The sequence below is a fragment of the Vanellus vanellus genome (genome assembly GCF_965231255.1).
Source record: "Vanellus vanellus genome assembly, chromosome: Z".
Taxonomy (NCBI): Eukaryota; Metazoa; Chordata; class Aves; order Charadriiformes; family Charadriidae; genus Vanellus; species Vanellus vanellus.
In genome coordinates, this window is record NC_138908.1 from 22,261,517 (window position 1) to 22,287,109 (window position 25,593).

General features: G+C 37.7%; 1 protein-coding gene across 1 annotated transcript in view; it reads right to left on the reverse strand.

Annotated features, from left to right (window-relative positions):
* KCNN2 (potassium calcium-activated channel subfamily N member 2) overlaps window positions 1–25,593 on the reverse strand; it is a gene marked incomplete at its 5' end in the record, with an annotated part of 73,846 nt that overhangs the window by 17,351 nt on the left and 30,902 nt on the right. The window contains one exon of the mRNA XM_082497479.1: window positions 6,230–6,371. Within this exon, the coding sequence (XP_082353605.1) occupies window positions 6,230–6,371 (142 nt within the window). The remainder of the gene's footprint in view (window positions 1–6,229; window positions 6,372–25,593) is intronic.

The window sequence follows — 25,593 nt, forward strand, 5'->3', positions numbered from 1 at the left end:
CTCTGACACTTCAAGACCTTCCCTGCTCTACTGGTACAAACTGAAGACCTTCTGAGGGAAGTTTTTTCCTTAGTTTTTCTAATTCTAAAAGTGGGTTACACCTTCCAGGAAATTTTGTTTACTCAAATGGAGGTAGAGACTGCTGTCCTCTCCCATTTCAGATTACTGGCCTAACCACCACTGCTTCAGGGATCACTCTGTGGAGCTTCTCAATTCAATTTCAGTAATTAATTTTTCTTTACTTCATTTAGAAATTTCATCCCAACAAGCTGTAGCCATAAAAAAACCCCAAACTATATTCATTCCTTAAAAAAAGTTTCCATTCTGGCAATCTGGTGTGCTGGAACAACAATAGTAAAGGAGCTGAAGAATTTCCGAGCAGCCCAACTTTTAATAGCTTCAACGCTAATAATTCAAGTATCATTAACTGTCTTCTCCACTTTACATTTCCTCTTGACACACTGTCCAGGTTAGGCTGTGTCATGTTAGAAGGAATAGACACAATCTGTTCTGAATCCTGACATCACTTATATTTATTATTGAATTAAACACAACCAACTGAATTAAATTCTACCATATAACTGAGACATGGACCTGAGATGCTACCAATTTGCATGGAAAACTTTTCATATTTTTCTGTAGTCTCCAGAAAGTAAAAACTGAGCTGTGTTCTAGATTTTTGAATTTCCTCTAGTAGACTTCTCATCCACAAATCTATTCATCACATTGCTCTGACCTTTTCCTACTAGATACTAGAAATGATAAAAATATTATAGATTCTCAATCAATGTGCAGAATGTTCAACTACACATTTAAATAGCAATACAATCTATTGTCCTTTTACTATTATTACAGAAAATTGAGTTGCTTCTATCAGTTCAACCACACCTATCTACCCACAAAGCAGGATATTAGTTTTAATCATACTTTTTCAGCTCTTTGACTGTAATTCAAAATACATTTCTGTGTTTCATAAACACATATTTCTGCAACTCATTACAGAATTAAACAATGTAAAAAAAAGTTTTCATAAAAAGTCCCACAATGTTTTAGGCGTTATTATGCAAAATAATTGATTACCTTTTTGTACATTATCCATAGACATTTCTATAAATAATTTTCATATTTCACTGGTCAAATCTGATGTTTACCTTCTTTTTTCTCTTTTGCAGGAATCCTCCCGGAAGATCTGCAGCCAATATCAACTATGCAGTTAGAATCTACTTCTTTCTCTTTTTCTTACAATCTAGTAATTACTAACTATCAAAGATGTTACAGTTCAGATTTTGCTACCGACAAAAATCATACCGTTAAAAACGATACTACTCTAGGTGCCATGTTCCTCTTGTAGATAGTTCTCTGTATTTGTTGGTAAGACCAGGCTGAGCCTGAGATAAAAATGTGTGCACAAACACCACAATTTAATCTTAGACGAAGAGTCCCCTGTTCTCAGAAGCATCTCATCCTTGTCTCTTTTTTCATGATGCATAGGAAAGGAATTGTGATTCTTTTGAACTAAACGCAGACTTCCACAAGGACATTAAAAGCTGCAGCATGAAAAGCTTTAAAATCAGATCAGATTCATTTTTGATTCACAATTTAGAACCAGTAAAAACTAGTATCCCTAAGGCCAGACTGTACACACTGACTGCACTGCGACTACTCTATGTAAGAATTCCTCACCTACATGAGTGCTGTTCAAATCCTGTAATTAAAAGCTGCTACTTAAAAATTTTCCAAAAGAAAGATCCAATCTTATCCACCTCTATGATATAAATTTAAGAAAACTTTCCTAATTTATTTAGTTCTTTCATAGGCTTTAAGATGTGTTCGGAGTTCATGTCAGTAAGAGAAGCATTTAAGCTGCACTTTCAGCATCAGGGAGGTAGACACTCTGAAATAACAGACACTTCATTTAAAGCAATCTTCATGCAAGCTATAGCCAACCACCCTGTGCATCCTGTGACAGGATTGCAACTCATCCATTCTAATGTACCAACATAAGTTTGACCTACTAGTTCTGCCTGTCTGCTTCTAACCACTAGCAGTCGGCTCTGCAGGAAGATTCTCCATCCTTAACTTTGCATCATACAATAAGTGTGCTAGCTCACTACATAACGCTGGATATAAAAGGAAAAGAGTCCTCAAACCTTGCAACAGATCCTTGTATTTGGAGTCAGAAAAATGGATTGCCATTATTTTATCTTGCATAGGTACAAAAGCTTACAAAGATCTGTAAAAATTATCCATCTCACAGTCCATAATTATGCCTCTTCCCGTATCTTCTCACAATTGCCCCTTCCTTTTACTTCTACCAATTTCTACATCCCTTCTTTAAATTTTTAACCTCATTATACTCCTCATAAAGCAAGGAAAATCTGCAAACCACTCCAATGCACTAATTCCAAAAAGCCATTAAGGAGGTGGAACTGCTGCCTCTTTAAGCAGTTCCACTTAGCACCAGCACAAAGTGCTCCACCTGTAGCTGAGCCCACCCTGCTGACCAGGATGAGACATCTGCTTGGGTGTGCACTGACAAGCATGGATGGCATCTTCAGTGGGCAGACAAAACTCTAACGAGCTGCATGGCATGGTGAAGATGCCATAGGTCTCCCTATCTCCTCTATAGCCTGTTCTGGTAACAGTGACAGCACTCAGATTTCCATCCATCCATCATGCTTTTGCAGACCTACCTAATGTAAACAGAGGGCAGAGGACACACTTGCTATCCAATTTATAGTTCACCTGGCCCATAGTCTACTACTGCTAGTGAAATCTCGTTGGAAAAACACTGATAGGTAATCAAGCTGAGGTACTCAGTTCAGTTTCACTTGCCTGTCTGTAAAGTGTGTCTGAATTAACCTGCACCACCAACTCTATGTCATGCTGTGTCAATATTTTCATTAAACCTTCACATATTTAAGTGCTTTGCAAGATCAAAAAGTAAATTTTTAATACGACAGTACCTATTTTTTCAGTATTTACCTTCTTTGTTCACAGGTTGGTTTTTGTTTATTTTTTAAATTTTTCTAATACATTAATCAGACTTCTTTGCTGGCCTACTCTTAGCGATTCTCAAAGCTTTTCTCCTTTTGGTATAACCTGAATAACGTGTAAAGATTTTCCTATTTTCCTGATGTGTGCATTTGCAGAATTTAAAAGATGCCACTTGAACCAGTGCCTCAAGACAGCAATAGCTGCAGTTTCAATAGCCAGCACAACTTGGTACCATCAGCAGACTGCATAAAGTCTACCTCCCAGGCTGGAGCAGACCGATTCCCATCACACAGAAAGCAATTCCTGAGGCAGAAGTGAGAGGACAGCCGGGGCACCTGGGCTTTCCTTTCACTGGGGTCAAGACACTGGAGGAGCCCTCCATAGCCCACCAGTTTTGCAAACCCAGTATTAACTCTTCAGTGGTCTGTGTAACTACTCTTGTATTCACAAATATTTCTATTTATCCTCCCTTCCTTTTTAACAGGGATTTTATCCAAAAGCAACAACTCAGTGGTATTTGGTATTGATCACACTAATCCAACAATGCGTTTGATACTTCAGATGCTAGGAAATTACATTTTCCCTCTTAAAATCACATACATTTGCTAGATTCATTCAATAATTATCCTGGTGTATTTTTTAATTAGACCATCATCAACAACTCCTATAGAAATGAAAATAAGTAAGTCTGTTCTTTTGGGGATCTTATCTTTTCCACAACAAACATTAATTAGTTACTGTATAAATTTCAGAAGAGTAGTTGGTTTTAAGGAATTACATTCAAGACCTATAAGCTTTTTGGTATTGCAGGTTAGGCTGGAACATGGTTCCTTATTATGCACACAGTTTCATGCTTTGTATCTTTCAGATCCTTTATTAACAAAAAAAAAAAAAAAAAAAAAAAAAAGAAAGAAAAGAGCAATTTCAACATCTGACTTTCTCCCATTGCTCCATAATTTTTTTCTCAAAGATGACATTAGCCAAAGCCATACTGCGGATGTCCTTAAAAATGTAATTAGGGGTCAGGCTTTCAGTATTGTTTTACCTATCATTACACACTAGCTACCAGCTTGTTTTTTGGTTAAGAACACTTTCTGTCTCTGCAGGTATTCATCCCAAACTCATTACCATGAGATTCTGATTGGAGCCTTTATGCTTCCAAAGCAGCTGCAGAATTTTTAATCATAAAAACCAATCAAAGATGTGAAGGTGAATCTCATCCATACATTTTACAAGTCTAATTCTCAATGGAATCTTGTTTTAGTTGTGAAAAAGAAACACCATGTGTGCAAATGGTACATATTAATCAGTACTCTAGTTTTTCACCAAAGCAATGGAAGCAAGCGCTATAAATAATTTTACATCTGAATTCGAATGGTGCTGTCATAAGCAAAATGACAAATATATCTTATAATTTCAGCTTCTGTGTGGTTCGTTCGCAGGCGTATAGAATAACATTTGCAATAATCTAGAGTCTGTTTTTCTGATTTTATTTTTACCATGTTTTCATCAAAATAAAATCATAAGCCTACCCACGGCTATTCAAAATAACAGTCCAGATGCCGCTGTCATTTGCACTGGCATAAATGCAATAGCAGTGTGAAGCCCATAGATGATAAGTATCAATACTACTGTTCTCATTGCACTTCTGCGGGGCTCTGAAGGTCCTAGAATTCTGTAAGTTTTTTTCATAATGAGACGCTGAAAAGTGCTGAACAATTCGAGTGAACAAAATGAGCTGATACCTGCATCTTCAAGTATTTGCTTCTTATTTCTACACAGTGCCTGGGACAAAGGAATGCTTTATAACAGGGTTCTGTCCCCATTCTGCACATCTCTGTGGCAATATATACTGTATGTCCTCGTTTTTTCCTAATGAACTTACGACCACGTTTTATTCTCTCTGGCATCAAAATCCAGCTCAGAAAGAGGAGCAAAGCCAAATACCCCAGAAGATGGCAGATTTGAGCTTAGCCAACAGCCTTTAAAAAAGCCTTCTGAGTCATTCCTCTGCTTTCAGCCTGTACCTTCCAACTACATTGCAAACCCTGTATTTAAGGAGATACACATTTGTCATCACTGCGAAAATGTACTGAAGTCTTTCTCAGTAAACACCAATGACCTGAAACCTGTCAGATGGTTGGGTTTTTGTTTTTGTTTTTGTTTTTTTAAAGGCATTTGGAAAAAAATCTTAAACATTACAAAAATGCATTGATCTATTTTACTCTTTGGAGACAAAAGACACTCTTATAAATGAAAATTTTACCAAAAACCTTGTTTAAAAGGGGCATCTTGTTTTCAGCCATAATCCCAAAATACCAGTTTTAACAGAAGGTAGATACTGGAGCTGCATTACTTATGATCAATGGCAAAAATTCAGAAACAAGTATGTATCTTACCGTTATATACAGTATACATGATGATTATTCTGCCCTTCTCATTCACAGGGACATCTACACAGGAGTTGATATAAATAAAAGTGGCAGAGTCTGGAGCTTTTTTACTTCTAATTTACTGTAGATATGCATAAATTTCCCAGACACTATAGTACATCACCTTACTCCCTGCCTAACTTTGAGCAAATGGTGCAATACAGAAAAATTAAAACCAGACATTAAGTACAGTTAATAAATACATACTGAATATGCATGGACTAACAACTGCACTATTGTATCAATAGTAACAAAAACTCTCACAGTGAAAATTGCATTACATAAATCCACCTAAAGCAATGGAATGCTATGGATAGTATGTTTTTAGATTTATAAGAAATAATGTAGAAAACTATGCTCAAGCAAAATGCTTTAGGAGATTAGCCACCATCATGCTTCTTTCTTTGTGAGTAACTTAATTTTAAGAAACAAAGTCAGAACTGTAAATTCATTATTAGTACTGGTCCAATTACACATGTCCAAAGGTAATCAAGATGATATAATACCTTAAAATTTAATGAAAGACTCTATTGAGATTTTGAAGCTGCTAATTACGTCAGGGTGGAATTTGTTTCTCTGTATTTCATTACACAGCTGCTAAATTTTACCTAAAGAAGAAAACTCTCCACTCCATTACCAGGAACAAAAGACGATGGGAATGGTACAACTAAGTATATATATATATATATATATATTCTACAAGCCAGCAAATAAATACTTCTGTATGACTATGATAAGTTTTGGGATTAATTGCAGCAAACTTAATTTCATATCCAATGAAAAAATTCAGAAACACTCACCATAATTCCAGTGAGTAAACAGACTCCTTTCCCACAGTATGTATTAGGTACCATGTCGCCATATCCAATGGATAGAAAAGTTATTGAAATCAACCACATTGCTCCAAGGAAGTTACTAGTAACATCCTGTTGATCATGGTACCTGAAAAGAAAAAGAAAATTATTTCTTTATCATGAAAACTTTTTTTAAACTTTTGTGTTTTCACAAAGAAATCTCATTAACTAGTATTACAACCATTCTTGTATTCCATAGTTCTTTCCTTTTTAAAAGCACCTATAAGGAATTAAATAAAACTGAAATACAATGACATCCGCAGTAAAGAAACAGAAGGTACAACAATAACACCAGTAGTAGAGGTAATCAAGATGGTTTATAATTCAGTATTCTGTTATTATTAAAATAGCAGAAACCTCTTGGTCTTAATAGAATCTCTTAATCAGAGGTACAAGTCCTGTTAATCCTCTGCAGTGGCATAACACACCAGTCTACTGTAGTTGCTGCAGTCTGAGGTAAATATGAAAGTCAGAAAAGGATGCGTGGGCAAGCAGACAGCAGAACGCATCTCCATCTCCTTGGCCTAAATGTAAGTCTGTGATCAGAAATCAAAACGTGAACTATCATGTAAATGCTGACTTAGACAACCTAACATCTTCCCTCTGTTTCAACATGATCAAGACAAATAGAAAAGTATGCATTGTATTTCTTGTCACCAAAAGACAGAATAAAATAGACTATTTCAGTTGGAAGGGACCTAGAACGACTGTTGAGTCCAACTACCTGACCCCTTCAGGGCTGATCAAAAGCCAAAGCATGTTGCTAAGGGCACTGTCCAAATGCCTCTCAAACACTGACAGGATTGAGGCATCAACCACTTCTCTAGGAAGCCTGCTCCAATGTTTGACCACCCTCTCAATAAAGAAATGCTTCCTAATGTTCAGTCCTCCCCTGGCACAGCTTTGAACCATTCCCACATCTCCTATCACTGGATCTCAGGGAGAAGAGATCAGCACCTCTCTCTCCCCTTCCCCTCCTCAGGAAGCTGTAGAGAGCAGTGAGGTCGCCCCTCAGACTCCTTTTCTCCAAACTAGACAAACCCAGAGTCTTCAGCCACTCCTCCACCAGCTTTGTTGCTCTCCTCTGGACACTTTCATACACCTTCTTACATTCATCCTTCTTACATTGTGGGGCCCAGAACTGCAGACAATACTTAAGGTGAGGCTATGTCAACACTATACACTGGGATAATCCCCTCTTTTGACAGGCTGGCTGTGCTGTGTTTGATGCACCCCAGGAAGGGTTTTGCCCTCTTGGTTGCCAGGGCACACTGCTGACTCCTGTTGAGCCTGCTGTCAACCTGCACCCCCAGATCCCTTTCTGCAGGGCTGCTCCACAGCCACTCCTCTCCCAATTTATGCTTGTGCCTGGCATTACTCCATCCTAAGCGCAGAATCCAGCATTTTGACTTGTTAGATTTCATCCCATTAATGATAACACAATGCTCCAATCTATCTAGATCTCTCAGCAAGGCCTCCTGTCCCTCAAGAGAGTCAACAGCATCTCCCAGTTTGGTATCATCAGCGAACTTGTTAATGGTGTGTTCAAATCCTGAATCCAGATCATTGATAAATACATTGAAGAGAACTGGACCTAGAATTAAGTCCTGAGGAACACCGCTGCTGACAGGTTGCCAGCCAGATGTAGCCCCATTCACTGCAACCCTTTGAGCTCTGCCCTTCAGCCAGCTCTTCACCCAGCACACTGTGAACCCACTGTTCCACAGTTAGAAAAGTTGTCCAAAAGGATGCTGTGAGGGACAGCATCTGAAGCTTTATTAAAATCCAGAAAAGCTACACCCACTGCCTTCCCTTCATCCACAAGAGAGGAGATCTTCACCTTAAATATAGTAAAACCCTCCTTTTGTGTTAAGTCAGCTATTAAGCGTGATTTCCTGATGTGCCATTTGTTGCCTTAGTTTTAATATTCTAGTGGACTATGTTCATTTTCTCCTTCAAAAAAAAAAAAACAAGTGTCTAGTCTTCACATGACACATACAACTAATCAACTGGGAAGCCATAAGATCACGTTTTAGGGCTAAAACTTGTTGTCACCACTCACTCTGTGGCGGAAGAACAGCCTAACATAGGTGGAATTTTGCTCCTTGGACAGGGTAGCTCTGCAACAGAGACTATCGGTGGCAGCCACTGCAGCCTCAAGGTTGCAATGACCCCTGCGGCTGCTGTGAAGCCTCAGGTTAGCTAGCTATGCTGTTGGGTCCTCAAGGGTATCATTTTAACCAGTTCCTAAACCTGCGTATCACAGTGGGTCACAGAGGGCCATTAGAGAATTAGTTCACAAATCCGTAAGCAACCTGCTTTCCACAACTGAAATAATTGCTTCAGTTTTCTTCCTTTCTGGACTGCAGTCTCCATGACAGGGCAGGAATGCAGAGTGAGCACAAAGACACTCTCAGGAAATTCCCTATTCTCTCATTTGCATGATATTAACTATAAATATCTGCCAAATACCTTCTGCGAATTCCCACCTATGCCCTGATCGTTACAACAATCTAAAAACTCTTTGACTACCGGACTACAGCAATCACTTCAAACAAGTCTATTCCACATTTTGCCTGTGCTGTTCTCTCTCCTGGTGCCAGTGTTGCCTTTCCCACATCATCTACGCAAGCTTTCAAACCTTTTTTCTGCTGCACGTAGAACGATGCAGTAACAGCCCACATTTGGAGCTCCTAAATATGACAGTGACACAAATAATGATAAACACAACAGCAACAAGAGTAGCAAGAAAAACAAGAGCAAACTTGGTTTAACTCATGACCACAGAGCCCTGCATAACAAAAAGAGATTCTGACATTGCTTCTTCTCCAGTCTGCACTAAATGTTATGCGTTTTAGTCTCCACTTAACCAACTTAGCAAATAACGGCTGTGAAATATATGGATGCAGGGAGAGAGACATATTCATCCCATCCAGGAGCCAAGAAGAAGCCCTATGTATCATGCAAGTCTCACAGAGTACCATGTAAGTGATATGACCCCATAGGCTTTGGATGAGCTTCACATAAGGGCGCTAAAGCCACAATACATATTCTAAGGCTAGCAACTCAGTTAAATAACAATAAATGCTTACATAAATATTTATAACACATTTCTTTAATGCCCCTCTTTGCGTTTGTAATTTGGTCACTTCAGACAGAAAACAGTTTTCCTATGAAGATGAAAATGCAATGCAATGCTTCTGATTTTTTTCTACATTTTGTCCAAACATTTACATACAAAAATTTCAGCCCTACATGGTGATAATTATAGAAATCTTGATATGGCAGAAAACAGAACACTCAAATGCAACTCAGTAAGTTCCTGAAATAAACACCATTTTCACATAAAGAATGCCAAAACCTCTCTTGAGGTTTTGAAAACTTGAAAAATACAGAGAAAAGATAACGGAGTCTTTATCTATTTATCCTCCTTTACCCATGCCAGAAAACACAGAAGCCAATCTACACATAGATCATTTAACAAAGGTGACATAGGGTTAAGTTTGAAAAAGCACAACAGTAGTTTTTCAAGTTTCATTGGAGACATGGATCTTAATTAGTAAGGTCCCCTAGATGAAAAATTCATTAAAGCCATCTGCATCCATATTTAGTAGCACACTTCAAGGACCTGTTCAAATGTTATCTTGTTAGCTCAGTGCTCTTGGTTTCTACTATTTTCTACTACTTTTTCTATTATTCTACTCTGAATATTTTACCTGGTTGTGATTTTAAGGTTATAGTTCAGCAGCCAAATGGTGCCCACTTAATTTAAAAATCATCATCAATCCTTTACTGTGACCAAGAAACAAAGGATACTTTGTACCCTCTCTATGGGCTTAACTGCTCAAGCATGGCAAGGCATGCAAATTACAACCTAATTTCACCGTTCAACAACACCAAACCCCTCTTTTTCTCTCACAACTGTACAGAGAAAGTTTAAGGTAGTGATTTCTTAAGTTAAAAAGCTGTAAGTAAAATAGAGCTGTAAGTAATTTGGGGGGGGGGGGGGGGGCGGAGAGAAAGGGGGAGGTCATCACTGTCCTGATAATCCCATCATTTCTATGCCAGATTTACAGAAGGATTTTGTCTTGCTTTTTTTTGCAACCTCACTCATGACTTTTGAATCTCTGTGGTCAGTAATTCTGGTACATGCCTACATCCTTCTGACTTTCATAAGATTACAGTAGTGCCAGCATACGCTTCCAAGTGCTCTGCTATGTCATTAGGCACAACCATTGCTTGGGATTCAAGCCTGAACGAGCAAAGCCAGGGGATTCTTTCACTACCCTGTGTCCACCTTCAGACAGAAAATTATCACATCTATATCAAAACAGGAGAATTTCTTAAAAAAGTAGGAATTGCTATGTCTTATTTGTAAAGCCATGGGAATGGCTGAAAATGTGCACTGGAGGCATTGAAATTGCTTTGTTTTGAGGAGGGAGAAAGGAATCTACTCATTGTCTTTTTGACTTGACTAAACACTGAACTTCTCCATTCATGCAGGGAGCAGTAAAACGAACACAGCAGAATTTTAAATTTCCCATGTTTTACCATCAGTGCACCTCTAATGTGTCTCACTCAAGTCATCAGAAAGCCTGAGAAAGTCATTCCCATCACTATTTTTCAGTTTGCTATTGGGACTATCCCCAGAAGAGCCAATTGCAATGGACATTATAGTGAGGAGAAAATCCATTCACGCAAACAGCTGGAGCAGACCTGTCTCGCTCGCTGTCAGTCATCATCAGCCACTACAAACATCTCCTCCTTCCAGCTGGACTGTGAAAGAAAGCTTGGATGTAACACACCTGAATTCAACTGCATTTTTCCTGAACTAACCATTCAATCTGTATCTGAGAGTTCTGAAATCTGACAGGAAAATACTGTACCATGAACAGCTCAGAAACCCAAAAGCTCAGGAAGTAAAGAAAAATAAACAAAGATTTCTTTTCAGTGACAAGTTCCACACAAAGCAAAATTCAGTCATTACCAACCAAATTCCAAAACATAAGCTTTTCCCCATTAATCTTCAGTTTGATAAAGGTTTTGTTTTTTTTTTTTTTTATAAAGATTTTGATTTTTTAAAATTTGAATCACTACAAAAGTATTTGAATATTTAAAGCCCACTATTCTCAGCCAATAAAAAACTTGCACAAGAAACACAGTGAGTCACTGGAAGATAAGAGCTAGTATTTAATTGTGGTAAAGCTGCGGCTATAAACAGGTTGTTTTTCTGGATCGCATCCAGCCTCACACAGCAGCAGAATAAAGGGTCATTTAGAAAAATTGTGTATTCCCCCGAGGTAGGAAAACCCTTGGCTGAAGTCACACAGGCATAAGTATTATTTATCACTTTTCTCTCGTTTTCTAATAAGGAATGTGCTAGCAGTCAGGCGGTGCTGCAGCTGGAACACGCTACTCACCAGGCAATCCTCATCCTATGAAACACCACTATCTAGTTCTCACCAACCAGTGTGTATAAGTCCTGAGACTACTCTAATTTAAACCAAAAATAGCTGAATGATTAGATTTGTGCAAAAATAGCATGGTTTGATTCCTTCCCAAGCCAAACTGAGTGGGAGTTTTACCATTCATCTTAGGAAGAAATAAATATATTTCTCAGCTGACAATGCTGCAGCAGCTTGGGTTGCCAAAGCAGTATTCCAGATTCTTTATCAAACAGCAGTCCTTTTCTTCTGGTTTCACTACCAGCATCATGATTTTCAGTACTGCTTTCCTTCAGAACTATGTTCGTATTTGATGATGTTTCACTTAACTGGTAAAACATCTGTGCACAGTTATCACACATCGACATCTTGACATCTAAGACACGCTCCTCATAAAAAGTGATAAATTAGAAAAAATCAAGTATAGCATTAAGCTTGACCGCTGGCACATTAATTCACACTTAGCAGCTTCATTTCAGTTTATCTTGCCTCCACTGACAGCCTCTTTGGTTTTTCTTTCTTGAACAAGTCAAGGAAAGAACTAAAAAAACGCTTGAAAAGATGACCCTTTTCATAGGGAAGAAAATGGCCTGCTTTTACCATAATCATGAAGAAATCCCTGGCCTGCACTACAATGGCAATCCAAGCTAAGTTTAGTCTTGTCAAACCTTAAAAACTTTTAGACTAATAACAGCTGGAAGCAGGCTCAGCCCATTAAATCAGAAACTTGTCAAGACTGTGCTGAGACGCTGATTGATCTAACCAGCTATTAGAGCTCTCCCACAGTATCAGGCCATTCTGTTACTAAGTGCCTTTTTAGTCTTAGTTAGATGGTAGGTACTGGTAGCTTTTTATCTGTTAATACAGTGATAATAATAGACACGTCTTTTTATTCCTTCTCACTTCCTCCTGTTTAAAAGAAATTAAAAAAAGAAAACCACAACAGCACTTGGAAGGAACAGCAGTGCTGACTCCCAATCTGACGAAGTCAATGGAAGAAATTTCGCCTGCCTTGACAGGTTGAGTATCAGAAAGGCAGCTTGAAAAGTGCGTGTCACTCTTTGTCTTTTTTCTAACGTGCCTGTTGACATCCCCCAAATATTTACGACCGGCAGCAAAAATGTTCTTTTCACAGAAACCACTTCATGAAAGTGCAAAACACAATGGCAAACGTCTGGATTTCATACAGACAGACTCACATCAGTAGCAGTTCTGAACCCAACCAAAAGTAAGAAGTGCAAATAAGCTGTCTGGATTGCTTCTACAGGGGTCAAAATGTTCATGATTTTTCTATTAAGAGTATTTGTGGACTATTTATGGAAAACTAATAAATCCAACAGAGAAATGTTAAATATCATTACATAAGTAGCATATGTTACTGTTACCTAAGATGGATGGAAAAAATAATCCAAAAGAAAACAAGAGGACAGAGGAGAGACAGAAATCAACACAAAAACAGAAGGGTGAGATGGCATGTTTTAAGAAATTTTATCATTATTCTTGAATATAAATAGCAGTTTAAATGTAAGTGTGAAGACATAAAATTATTTAAACCCCTAGCTGCTGTCAGATACCTACCTCTCGATGCCTGGGCAACGGGTATGATGCCAGTAGAGAAATATGGAACAACTGATGCTTTTTCAAAGGGTATAAAACTTTTATTTGACCTCCACTGGTGAAAGTCTTGCCTCGTTTTCCTGGTGCTGTGAAGAGCTGATGTTCTGCTAAATCAGCATATCTGCCTGCAGCCGTGGGAGATGGAAAGTTTTTCCATCTCTCCAAGTGAAGCCATTCAGCTACAAGCATAATCTGAAGATAGCAAAGTTGCTGAAGCTCCGTGAAAGTATTAACTGTTTTTTTTTTAAAAAAAACACCTGCATTCAGTAAATGTGTAAGAGTGCTAGGGTGAACCTGTTGAATCAATTCTACAAGTATTGGGAAAATGGAAAACTTTTAAATTTGTGACAGACTGCAATCCACTAAGAGGAACAGCAGCAAAGATAGGAGTGCTCAGTATCAGTGAACAAAAAACTACTGCTGTCAATAAAGTGGTAATTAGTGCTTCAGAAGGTCTTAAACTATGAAAACTTAAACTATATGAAAACACTAATGTGTCTTATGACAGTTTTTAGAGAGTTTGTTCAAGGAGAATTTTTTCTTGCCTCAGTTAAGAAACACACCCTGCACTCCCTAAACCCCACTTCTGGGGCATATCCCATAATATCATCATATTCTTACTCCCACTGTGTTCTTTTCAGCAATTTCAAGCTATTTTGTTCCTGCAGTGGCATAACTAAAGTAAAATCTTACCTCCACTGCAGCAAAGTTCCCATTGACTTCAGTGGGACCAGGATTTCTATTGCCTTTTTTTTTTTTTGACAGAGTTTCAGTGTATCATGCCTTAAAATGTTTCTGTTTCATGTTTCCATGCTTATCCATTTCAGAAATCTTACTTTGCCTTTGTCTTCTTCTCACATTTTGGATACCAATAAAGCTTTGTTGTTATAAGTATCATTATGCATATCAAGAAACATCCTAATAAAACTCCTAAGCTAATTAAACTAAAAATAAAAAATAAAAAAATATGCTTTTCCTCTTCAACATTTAGAAGCATAATAAAGAAATTAAATGCTTCTTTGAGGATTTAAACTTAGCTATAACATATATTTACTTCCAACATGCTTGTTGTGACTCAGTAGAATAATGAATAACACTAAAGATCTCGAAAAGCTCTCTTAAAGTCTTAAATCCAAAGTCTTAAACCAACCCTTAACTCCTACAGACCTGAATGAGTTCAGCCTTCAGCAGGGTTTTTTTAAACATATATCCTGACTGCTTTGAAAAACAGCCAGGTTCTCTGTGTCTAAACATGGCACATTTTAATAAAATATGCAAGAGAGAAATCGAAAAGAAAGTAAGGCCAGTAACACCTTTCTGTCTCTCAGAGATGAAAGCTGGGATTAATGGTGGCAGCTGTCATGAAGGTTACATGGCTGATTCTTCCCATTTCAGAAAACTTATATTGATTACCCTTTGTACAAAATTTTGCCCAACGTTAAGTATTTGGACTAATACATTCTATTATATTCAGACAATCTTCTATGGAGCAGGCTCAGGGATTCAGCTTTTCCCAGCTCTACTGAAATTTATTTACATTTCATGTTACCTTGTCTCCAACAAAAACATTTTTCATGTTTCACAGGGCTGCCTTCAGATTTTAAAAACTCAACTCTAGCCTTTCCCAACTCCTATATACATGTCCAGACTACACAGAAAGCTACGCATGCTTCATATCGCTGAAGTGCTAAGAGGCAAACTCAGGCTCCAGTGGTGGTTGTTAGCTGCTGGATCAAGAGTAGCAATTGGCACCAAAACATTAAGGTCTGGAACAATCTTTAGTCATTAACTTTGGTGCATGTATTACAATGCGCTTCATAATTCCATGATCATATGCTACTTTTTAGTCTTCAAAAAAGCACACTAAAACCCTTTTCAATGCAAAATACAGCTCTGCTCAAGGGATGGACAACCATAGCACAAAATACTTTTATTGTCATGCAGTTTTCTGCCTCATTTTTTGGAAATGAAAAATCACGTTTTAATTTTTCATAGCTATCTGTCAGACTCTCTGCATGAAGTTAACCATCTCTGTTACAGCTTATCATTATTTTGGTGGTCTTCACCTTCTCAGCTTTCAGCTCTGTATGTCACAGTTTCATTAGCCTGGATACTCAAAGCTCCGACAAAAAAACCTAATGAACTCAAAGTCCTCTATAAAGACACGTATGTTTAAAAATAATTCTCTTAAATTAAAAATAATTCTCTTAAATTAGACATCCAAAAGTTGCATAACACCAAAACTCTTCACTTGGCCAAAAATAGCTGCATGTCCCAAAGCAGCAAAATAGCCCTTTAAATGCCTCAGTATCCATACATGAAGCAAAACGGATCGAAAATTCTTGGGGAAAGGAAACCAATCAGGCTTCCCACAAGGCACAGGAAAAAGAGCTGTTGATACCCTTTTTTAACTTTAGCAGCTTAACGACAAGAGCATTTGCCAAGGGGAGCAAACTTGCGTTAAGTCCCTTCTCGAGCACAAAACTAATTCACATCAACATCTTAATCTCACTGTCCTGCCTGTTAGGATACAGATTGTGAAAGTATCTCAGAGTATCATTTTGAAGCTATTTCAACTTTAAATTGAATTCAAAATGGAGACAGCAAGACTCTTCAATCTAGCGGAGAGAGATACTGCCTAAAATGTTTAGGACAGGAACTGGAGAAGGTAACATGTCCCTTCCAATCCCTGACAAACCACTCCTTTGAGTAAACCATAGCTCTGCTTTCAAAGCAAAATTCAACAAGCAATCCTGAAAGTACTGAGCCCACAAACACATCGACTAATAGAGATAACCCCAAAATATACAAGAGCTTCTCTTTCTGTAGTTCTGTATATCATCTTTAACAAATGAAATTCGGCAAAAGAAACTACTATAAATACACAGTTAAAAGGATATTATAATACATAAATGTAAAAGAAGTAAACTAAAGCGACATAAACAAGCTTGAGGGAAAAGTTTTATTTTTCAGTACTCCACTTTTTAATCTTACTTTAAAAGTTATATATATGCATGTGTATTTCCGTTCTGCAGCCATATTTTTTTCACAGTATAATCTTTGAAATTTGTAAGAATGAGAATAAATTTTATTTTTAAGGTTTGCTTTAATTATTCAAAGACTGTAACAGCATTGGTTAAAGCTGTGGTATGATAGAAATATGAATCATTCAAAATCAAAGAGTTTCTTAATGAGCTCTACTGTGAATCATTCATTATACTCACTAGCAACTAATTCCCTTCTAAAATTTTCCTCTATCTTGCATATCGCATTTTCTCTGGAGATACCCTGTTACTATTTTATACACAAGCCCCCCTCAGAAGGAGGAAATGTTTTTATTTTGTTCTTTTTTTAAGTTCAGATCATCAAAATCAACTGATGTCTACAGAATCCAAAGTAATTTGCTGAAGAAAACCTTCAGAAGTAGAATTTTTAGAAGTTAGACTTAATGATTATGCACTTAAAATTAAGCCTACCCTTTTTTTCCGAGCTAAAATGGCAGAACTGGGTAAAAGTTAGCCTCTTTTCTCCTGTATGTGGGCAAGGGGGGAGAAAAGAGGAGGAGGGGAAATTATACAGCAAAGATGATACTGAACGCTCAGAGAAGACTTTCTGACAAACTGAGCACTCTGCAGGTATTTTTCTCTCATGGAACTAATTTCATTTATCATCATGCAAATCACTATTTTTTAATATCTTAATTTTCTACAGCAGAAGCTGATGTATTGCCTTCCATAAAAAGGAATGAAGTACAAGCTCACAGCCATAAAGCCTGAGCTTTTTTTAGTTCAAACTTCATGAGACTATCAACAATTTTACCAACATACGCATGTTCTCTAATGTAATGAATGGTGGAATGACAAAAGAAAAAAAAAGTCCCTTCCCTCCGCATCCACCCCCCCCTCGAACCCCCCCCCCCCCAAAAAAAAAAAAAAGCCCAAGCCAATTTCTTTTTCCTTAGAAAGAAGAAAAACAAAAATAGCCTACGGATTCATCAAAATATATGTACTGGATAAACTGGAGAACAAAACTGTCTTATATAGCACAGCACCTTACAAGCAACCATTTTACAAAATCTAGTCAGATTTTTTTTTCAACTAACTTTGGATCAGAGCGGAAGCCAGTGGTCAGTTTAAAAAATTTAATTGACTGCCTCAGATTTGCTACTAGGCTCACACCCTGTGTGACGGACGCTGCTGGAGCCATATGCTTAACTTAACCCAAGTGAAAGTGTACTTATTCCTTGAATATATTTTCATTTCCTTTATGAAAAGGAAATGCTGTATTGAGTTTAGCTTCTGTAAGTCACACTGCTTGAAACTAGAGAGATTTTACTGAATATTTATAAAAATAATTCCAAACCCAAAGTCTGTGTACTTTTGAGAGTCATCTGAAAGTTGTGCCAGATTTCACTAAGAGTTCGTTACTGATGTACTGGTGACAGTTAGTACATTTAATGTTACGAAACATAAAGAAGTATAAAAACATAACTATATATTGCTATTTATCAAAAGAAACAAGGGAATATCATCCTCATTTGCTTATACCGACCTCTGCAGTGCCAGACTCGAAGACAGAAGTATTGCCCAACTACATGCACCCAAAAAGAAAATGCTTAAGAGACTGTCACCATAGTATGTTAAAAATGTCAGATGCAGTTATAGTTTTCTTTGCTCTGTTTTAGGGTTTGGCATGTTGCCATCAAATTCTGTAATACTGGGAATGTGAGATTATATGAAGTCTGACTCTTCTGCTTTCTTCCGTACTTTGTCATTAAAGAGGAGATTAAAATCGGGCTTCTTGGTTTTGCCAGTTTTGCTTTTTCAAGTTCATTTGTTGTTTGCTTTCAGGACAGAATAACTTTTTTAGGGACCATCCTAATTTTAAGAACAAACATTTAACAAAAAAGAAAAGCAGAAAAAAGAAAAAACAATCTTGCAGTATTTTCTCTAAAGACCATGCACATTAGAGAGTTCTTTCTGCTGCCAAATTCTTTTTAGCACGACCATTTTGTTGCCTGCTATCTTGGCCTTCATTCAAGACTTTCTGACTTTTCATTTCTATTGATTTCAGTGAAGCACTGAAGAAAGGAATGAAACTCTGTGCTCTGAAGGAATTCAAGCAGGTGACATTTTCAGCGAGAGCGAGCAGTTACGTATTGTCACTCTTTGTTGTACTGGAGGGGAGAAGTCCAAATGGAGTAGCACCTGAACTTACCTTTTGCACTATCTACTCTTACAGCACCTGCCTTGCACTCTACTTGTTGAACATGTTGGAAAAAACCTTTAATAAAACAAAAATTATCTAATGCCTATTAATTGATCTATTGTTAATTTCTATGCAAATCATACGGTAGATGCGTGAGGTATCTCTGTGACTTTCATACTTAACTCTTTGATCGTGATTCAGGCAAGCAAGCTCATAATCAGGGGTCATGCTTAACTAAGTATGTACACAATGGGAACATGTGAATTTGGGCATGCTGTCTGTAACTATACTGGCTTGATATGAAAAGTAGATTTAATTTCAGCTCTTACTAATTATTCCTTTTTTAGACTGTGGAAGGTTCATAAAGGTTGTCAACATAATTAGTATCAAACTGCAACAAAGAGTACAAGTGGGAAGATGAAATGTTAAACAAACTTAAAATCTAATTTACAGTGATCTCTTGGCCCTAGAAACAAGACGAGTGCACTGATGGGACAAACACGAGGAAGCGTATATGCACGAGGAGGTTGAGTTCTAGCAAGAAGAATGATGCCCTTAGGGAGCTATTAATCCTCCTCCTTTCACTTCCCTGGCAAGTCCCTCACTTCTGCAAGACTTTACATATACAACAGCAAGTGAATCCAGTTGGAAAAAAAAACCACAACAACACCACCAAGATCACAGGCATTTGTAGAGCTCTAAATGTGACTGTAGAGCTACAACTTCTCTGGTACCTTAACTGTTTCAGCTATCCTGCTTCATAAAAAGTAGCTGAGATTGTAATTTGAAAGCATCACAAAGGACAACAAAAAGAGACTATTGGGGGTGGGGGTGTGTAGGGGGGTGTCAAAGACACCTTATTCCACTAGCAAAAGTCCATGACATTAAAGAATAAACAGGTCAGAGATCAGAGATACTCAGCAGAAGACTTTTGGTTTGGGAGAGGAAGAAGTGGACTAGACACTGAACTGAAGTTCAAGTGAACTGAAGAGGGACCACTTTATACTTAAGCTGTATTTCTGCAGTACAAACATTCATTATAAAGATTTATAAATAAGGTATATTTAAAATACACTGAAAATTTTTCCTATAAGAGCTCAGCTACATTTGAGTGTTACCTTTTATAGAACGTAAGAAAAGATGTGCCTAAGAGTAAAAATATCTTTCATCTTTAAAAGAAAAAAAATCTTGTGTTTCTCAAGATGGCAACTTTTGACTTGAAGAAATTTAGTCCCCCAAAGGGGAAGAGGACAAAGACTTCCAATTATATGGATTAAAATTCCCTGGAAAATACAGGAGATATACAGTTTTACTTATCCACTGCACCCAGCTTTCATCAATTTCTCCTTTAGGTTCAGGAGTTGTGACTGAAGAGAAGTAGGTGCAGAGCTGCAGTATGGCCACACAGCCTTCTGCAGGGGATGGTTTATGTTTTCTGAATATCTTTCCCCAAAGCATAAGAAAGCAAGATGTAAGCATACAGAATTTAACAGCATTTCCTTTATTTGCACACCCCTCCCTCTGCTCCAGAATGGGTATAGCTCGAGTGCATCTCTCCTTCTACGATAATTTTAAACAACATAAAAGCATTAGCACTGAGATCATAGTTTAATAGGAGTTTTTGCTGGGTAAGTTCAAACCATTTTGTTATTCAGTATAAGGACACCACACCAAACAATAACAGTAAATATAACTCTCTGCATGGAATAGACACAAAGACCTTAAGTGATTTTGTTCAAGGTCACAACAGAACTGTAGGATGGATTCTCTATTTCATTCTTCAAGAAACAGAACATCTTCTGTATCATTAAATAATGGCATTTTCCACTAAAAATTTCCACTTTTTAATGTTTTTGTTAGTTTATAAATTATTGGTATACATTTAGGACACCTTTGTAGGTATACTAAAACCTTCACTTAAATGTTCTATACTACCAACAAGACTACTGACGGTTACCTGAATAACAGCAAAGCACTAGGGTTAATCTTATTAAAACCATACTAACGTTATCATACTCTAATTTTTTATCTTCCTTTGAAAGAAAGTGAAAATGAACTGATAGAATGTGTAGCTCTTGGTGCAGATTGTTGCATCTTGAGCAGACACTGGAACGTTAAGCCACAGCATCTGCTGCTTGGCCAATTATCTGTGCTAGATCTCATTTTCCAAAAATCTAGAGAAATAATACTCCTTGCCATCAGACATACAGTCACTGAAGGACACCAGTGTCCTGCTGCAGTACACTGATTGCGTCAGCAGGTCTTCTGCCTCCCAGCACACAAAGAACAAGGAAGGCAACCGATATGATCTGCTTGCAAGCAGATTCAACTGTTTGAGCAAATACCACTCTAAAAGCAGTATTATGAAGAATTATCATGCACAACTTTTGTTAAATGCTGGTAGACTTGGAGAAGGAAGAAAATTAATTCTGCAAGTATTACTGAGAGCTGACAAGCATCTTTGGTGTTAAATTAACTAAATGTAACATATAATTTGCTTTTGAATAACTTGGAAAGAATCTACTGTGAAAGACTGCAATTTAACACTGAAGTTTAAACAGTTGAGGTTACAATTTTAGAAGCTCATTAGTCTGAAGGTGTATGATGATTTTCTGAAAAGATGAGTGATTAAAAACAAAGTCAAAAGGAAAAGACATTTGGGCATGAATACTTGATCTGAAATCTCACTGTTCAATTTCAGGCAATCTATTATTTCAGACTGTGGGAAGCTTTGCAGGTTACATCTACTGCTTTCTTTAAAGTACAAAATAACATAAAAGATCACCTTTAACTCAAACAATTAATTGTCTTCTTTCTGAAACTTGGTGAAGAGATAAATTGTTTTTATTTGAAGACTATTATTTAATGTAAATCATTTGCAAGGTCATTTCCCACATATGCTATTGCATGCCCAGAAATATGAAGTCCAGCCCCTGGGCTGACAGTAAGGTCAGAAAGGAAAACATTCTGGACAATTCTTAAGTCAAACCATTTAAACTAAGCATCTACACAACTGATAAGTTTACGTTAGTAACAAGAAAGAATGCGATGGCCAAAGGAGATGGGACAAAGATTAACGTCATCCCTCTGCAACTATCAAAAGCAAGTCTGAAGCAGTGCATTGATGGTGCACTTGCTTGTTATAGAACTGAGCAAACTTCATTGTCCTACCACCACCCCACTGCAAACCCAGCAGTTGGTCTGCAATGTTTTATAAACCCACGTTTAAGTTTCCCCCTCAGCTGTACCATAGTCAAATACTGAATTCAAAACAAAGACACTGACCCTTCAGACAGGACTGATTATAAACCAAAATACCTTCCATGCTCCTCCATACTCTTCTCCAGAGCTGGACTGAGGGAGCAGTTTCTCCCCTTTAGATTGCATGTCATATATCCATCCTACACCTACTAGAGCAGTGGCAGCAGTAGAAAACAAACCAAAAATAAAGGAAAACACACTCAGCCAAAGTCCTCCTCTCCCCTCAATCAACATCAAGCTGCAATGGGACTAAAATATTTTTTCTTCCTTTTACACCAAATTCTTCTGTTTAACGCTCACACAGTCAGCAAGGCCAACAATGTCTTTTGTCTCCTTGTTGCTTTGTTTCATTTCAAAAACATCCAAACAGCATTAGACAGCTCATATGCAGCAAACTAAGCACAGAAAAGCATTACTGGCTTATAGGCCTTTTTTGCAAATATAGACAAGATACTTCAGCTAGGTTTTTTTAATATTATTGTCTGTCCTGTTCGTGAAAAAGATCATAAAGATAAGAATTAGGCACTGGTTTAAGTCTTACAAAAAATGACACTTCCATATTACAGAACTGTTAACTCCTAGATAGTTTAGAAACAGTTATTCAGCAGTACCCATTCCTAAACCACAGATTTTCATGACTCAAGCTGACTTATGAGAGCATGAGATCACCAGGTCACAGCTTGAACCTGCATAGGTTTTGGCAGCTGAGCTCCAAATTTTTAAAGATTTTTAGTCACATCTCTACTTAACTGTTTGCTCTACTGTGCAATGACCAGAAGCATATTACTTTGAAACTGTCCTTTCTATCTTTGCTGGTCTGCTATTCATCCTAAGAAAGAAACACCCAACCAAAGATACAAGGATGAAATAAACTGGAAGTTCAGCTACTCTATTCAAGTGGCAAGATGCAAATGTTTAATTTTTTACAAATGAATAATGTGTTCCAGAATGTATATGCATAAGCTAGCAGTGCCGTGGGTAATAATCACTAAATTTTACTCTAACTAGAAGGAACTACACCTTGTCTGCTTGAGAGGAATGGTTAGTAGCTCAAAGATTCAAGAGGTAAAACCACAACATGGAACAGTATAAAGTCCTAAAGGAAAAAAAACAACAACAACAACAACAAAAAACAAAAACAAAACAAACAAAAACAAAAAACAAACAAACAAACAAAAAAAAAAAAAAAAAAAGAAAGCCAGCCAGGCTGGTTGGTCTGGCTGGGGCCAGGGAGGATCATCCATCCATCAATGCCAGCATTGCGGCAAGTGGTGGGAACGCAGCAGCACAAAGGACTGTCCTGCCAGCTGTGGTGGCCAGACCTTCACCACCTAGTTCACACCTGCCTGGCCAGCAAAGACTCTTTTGGTGTCTTAGTAGGGTGGTGAGCGTCCTAATGTTTAGTCTAGTAGTCCACTAAATTCCAGCTAGCTTTTGAGTGCATTAGTAAGTAATAATTGTTCCGCGCTTTGAAGCTGCGCACGCCCTGCTTGCAGAGTCTCTTTGCACCTGCTGAAGATGCCCAAATAATCTGCCCCAAAAGAGGGCTCACAGATTTATAGGCAAAGAAACTAAAGCATAGCTGTAGTAAGTGAAAATCACAGGATGGCAGAGATGGCTCTGGAAAAGCTAGTTGTTGTTATCGTAATCTTCTTACACAAAATCCTGATCTTTGAAAGAATATTGTTCATTTGTGCAGCCCACACAACCCTCAATTTCTAGGTTTTAAAAACCTTTCTCTTTGTATTCCAAAGTTGCCTACAACTCAGAATATTTTTAGCGCACCCTGTCCAATGAGACAAAACAAATGCTATGTAACTACATTTGTATCTGCTCAAGTTTACGATTATTAAGCATAACCTTTAACATGATCATGGCCTGCTTTATTATGTCATCATAACAAAATAAGCACTGGTGAACAACACATTGCACTCCTAAGACTGGGACACAATCTTGTAGTCCTGGCATACCAACAATACAAATCCCATTCAGTTTATATTAAGTGAATCATTTGTTCACACTTCTAGGTGATCGTGATTATCACAGAAGACTACATTAACATTAATATTAATAAAAACCTTCTGTCCTACAGGTACATCTTTAATCACTCTGTTATTTCTTGTTTATGTATTACAATATGTTTTATTGTTTCAAAGATAGCACACACTGTTTTTTAATGCTATTTTCACCTTGTAAGTAGTCTTTTGCAAGTGAAAGTTATTTGTAAATATTTAGTGAATTAATGGAATAAATACATCTTTAAAAAAAAAAAAACAAAAAACAAACAAAAAAAAATAAACCAACCAAAAACCCCAAACAGCTGTTTTATTTGTAGTGATTGCCAGACATCCTTCTCCCTTTCTGGTTCTCTCTCACAAAAATGCACACTAAGAAAGATACTCTGAAGATAACATTGCTTTTCATGCTAACTGATGCCAGTAACAGTGGTTGCAGATTTTCTTCTGCCGTGCATCCCTATTTCCTAGCATTGCAAAACCTGTTTTCAGACCTGTACACAATTCCTTACAACAGATACTTAAGTTTGTACCCAAGGCTCATCCCATCAACTTGGCATGATTTGCAGGATTACACAGTCAGGATGCAATCATTGTAGCTCCATCATCAAAGGCCTTGAAGTCAATGCAGGTTCACTGGCTTCCACAGATTTTGCATCAGGTTCCAAACCAGGCTGTAGCCCCATGACAGTTACACCATCTATTACTGTTTCTCCTCTTATCCTATTCAGGTAGCTGCTACTCTGGGACATTTGGAATATTTTTTACCTTCATTGCACCTTCCCAGTGATCAGGGACTGGTCTCTTTTGTTGTCAACTTGGCATCAGAAGATACACTGAAGCACTGTGTCACAGACACCATAATGAAGTATAGAACAGAGACCCCAGTTGAGTGCCAGGCCATTCCAATTCAACCTGATGTATGTTTCCAGCATAGTGCTGTGCACAGTGCTTGCACTTACCTAATAGGTGTACACTTGACTGACCCTACTAGATGCTGGATTTTAAGGTCCAACTGCCAGACTGACGTGAACATGGTGTCCCCTCTGCAAGTGAGACCACAGAGGCTCTCCCCTCAGCCTTCTCCACTTCGGGCAGTGAGTCACTGCGGGGAAAACAAGCCAGCTAGCAGGGCATCGCTCCTGCCTGGGCAGTGTTCTCAGCACAGTCGGCATCCATCAAAACTGAACAGTTCATCCTAAACCGCTACATCAACACATGAAGGTATTCATTTCTATCTGAACATCACCAGTTTTCAGAAGTGTTTAGCTCCCTTTTTTCCTAACTTGAAATTACTGCGCTTATTAGTACTTCAATATCACATATATGTAAGTGTTATTCCTGTATACCACTGTGCTAAGCAGCATGCAAACACAGAACATAGACAGCCCCTGACCCAGAAGCTTGCAACTTAAGTAATCTGAGATATTTGTCCAATTTACAGTGCACTGATAGCTTCAGTTTTCCATCAGCATACTTAAATTCAGTGAACCACTCTTGTGGAAACCCATAGGAATTTTGCCAATGGATTTCATTTAACACAGAAAAAGGCTTAAAAAGAAATATTGGATATCATTGTGTTTTAGAGAAAAATAGCTGCAAGTAGATTCATGTTCTATTTTCTAATTCAGGAGTGTTCTTTATTGATCAGCCTACAAGCTCTGAACTAGTATAGTATACTGTTCTTGGAAGCCATGGGTATAGGTGATAACACCAACATATGCACAGTTAAAAGATTAAGAAAGACATGTATCATGGCCCTAAC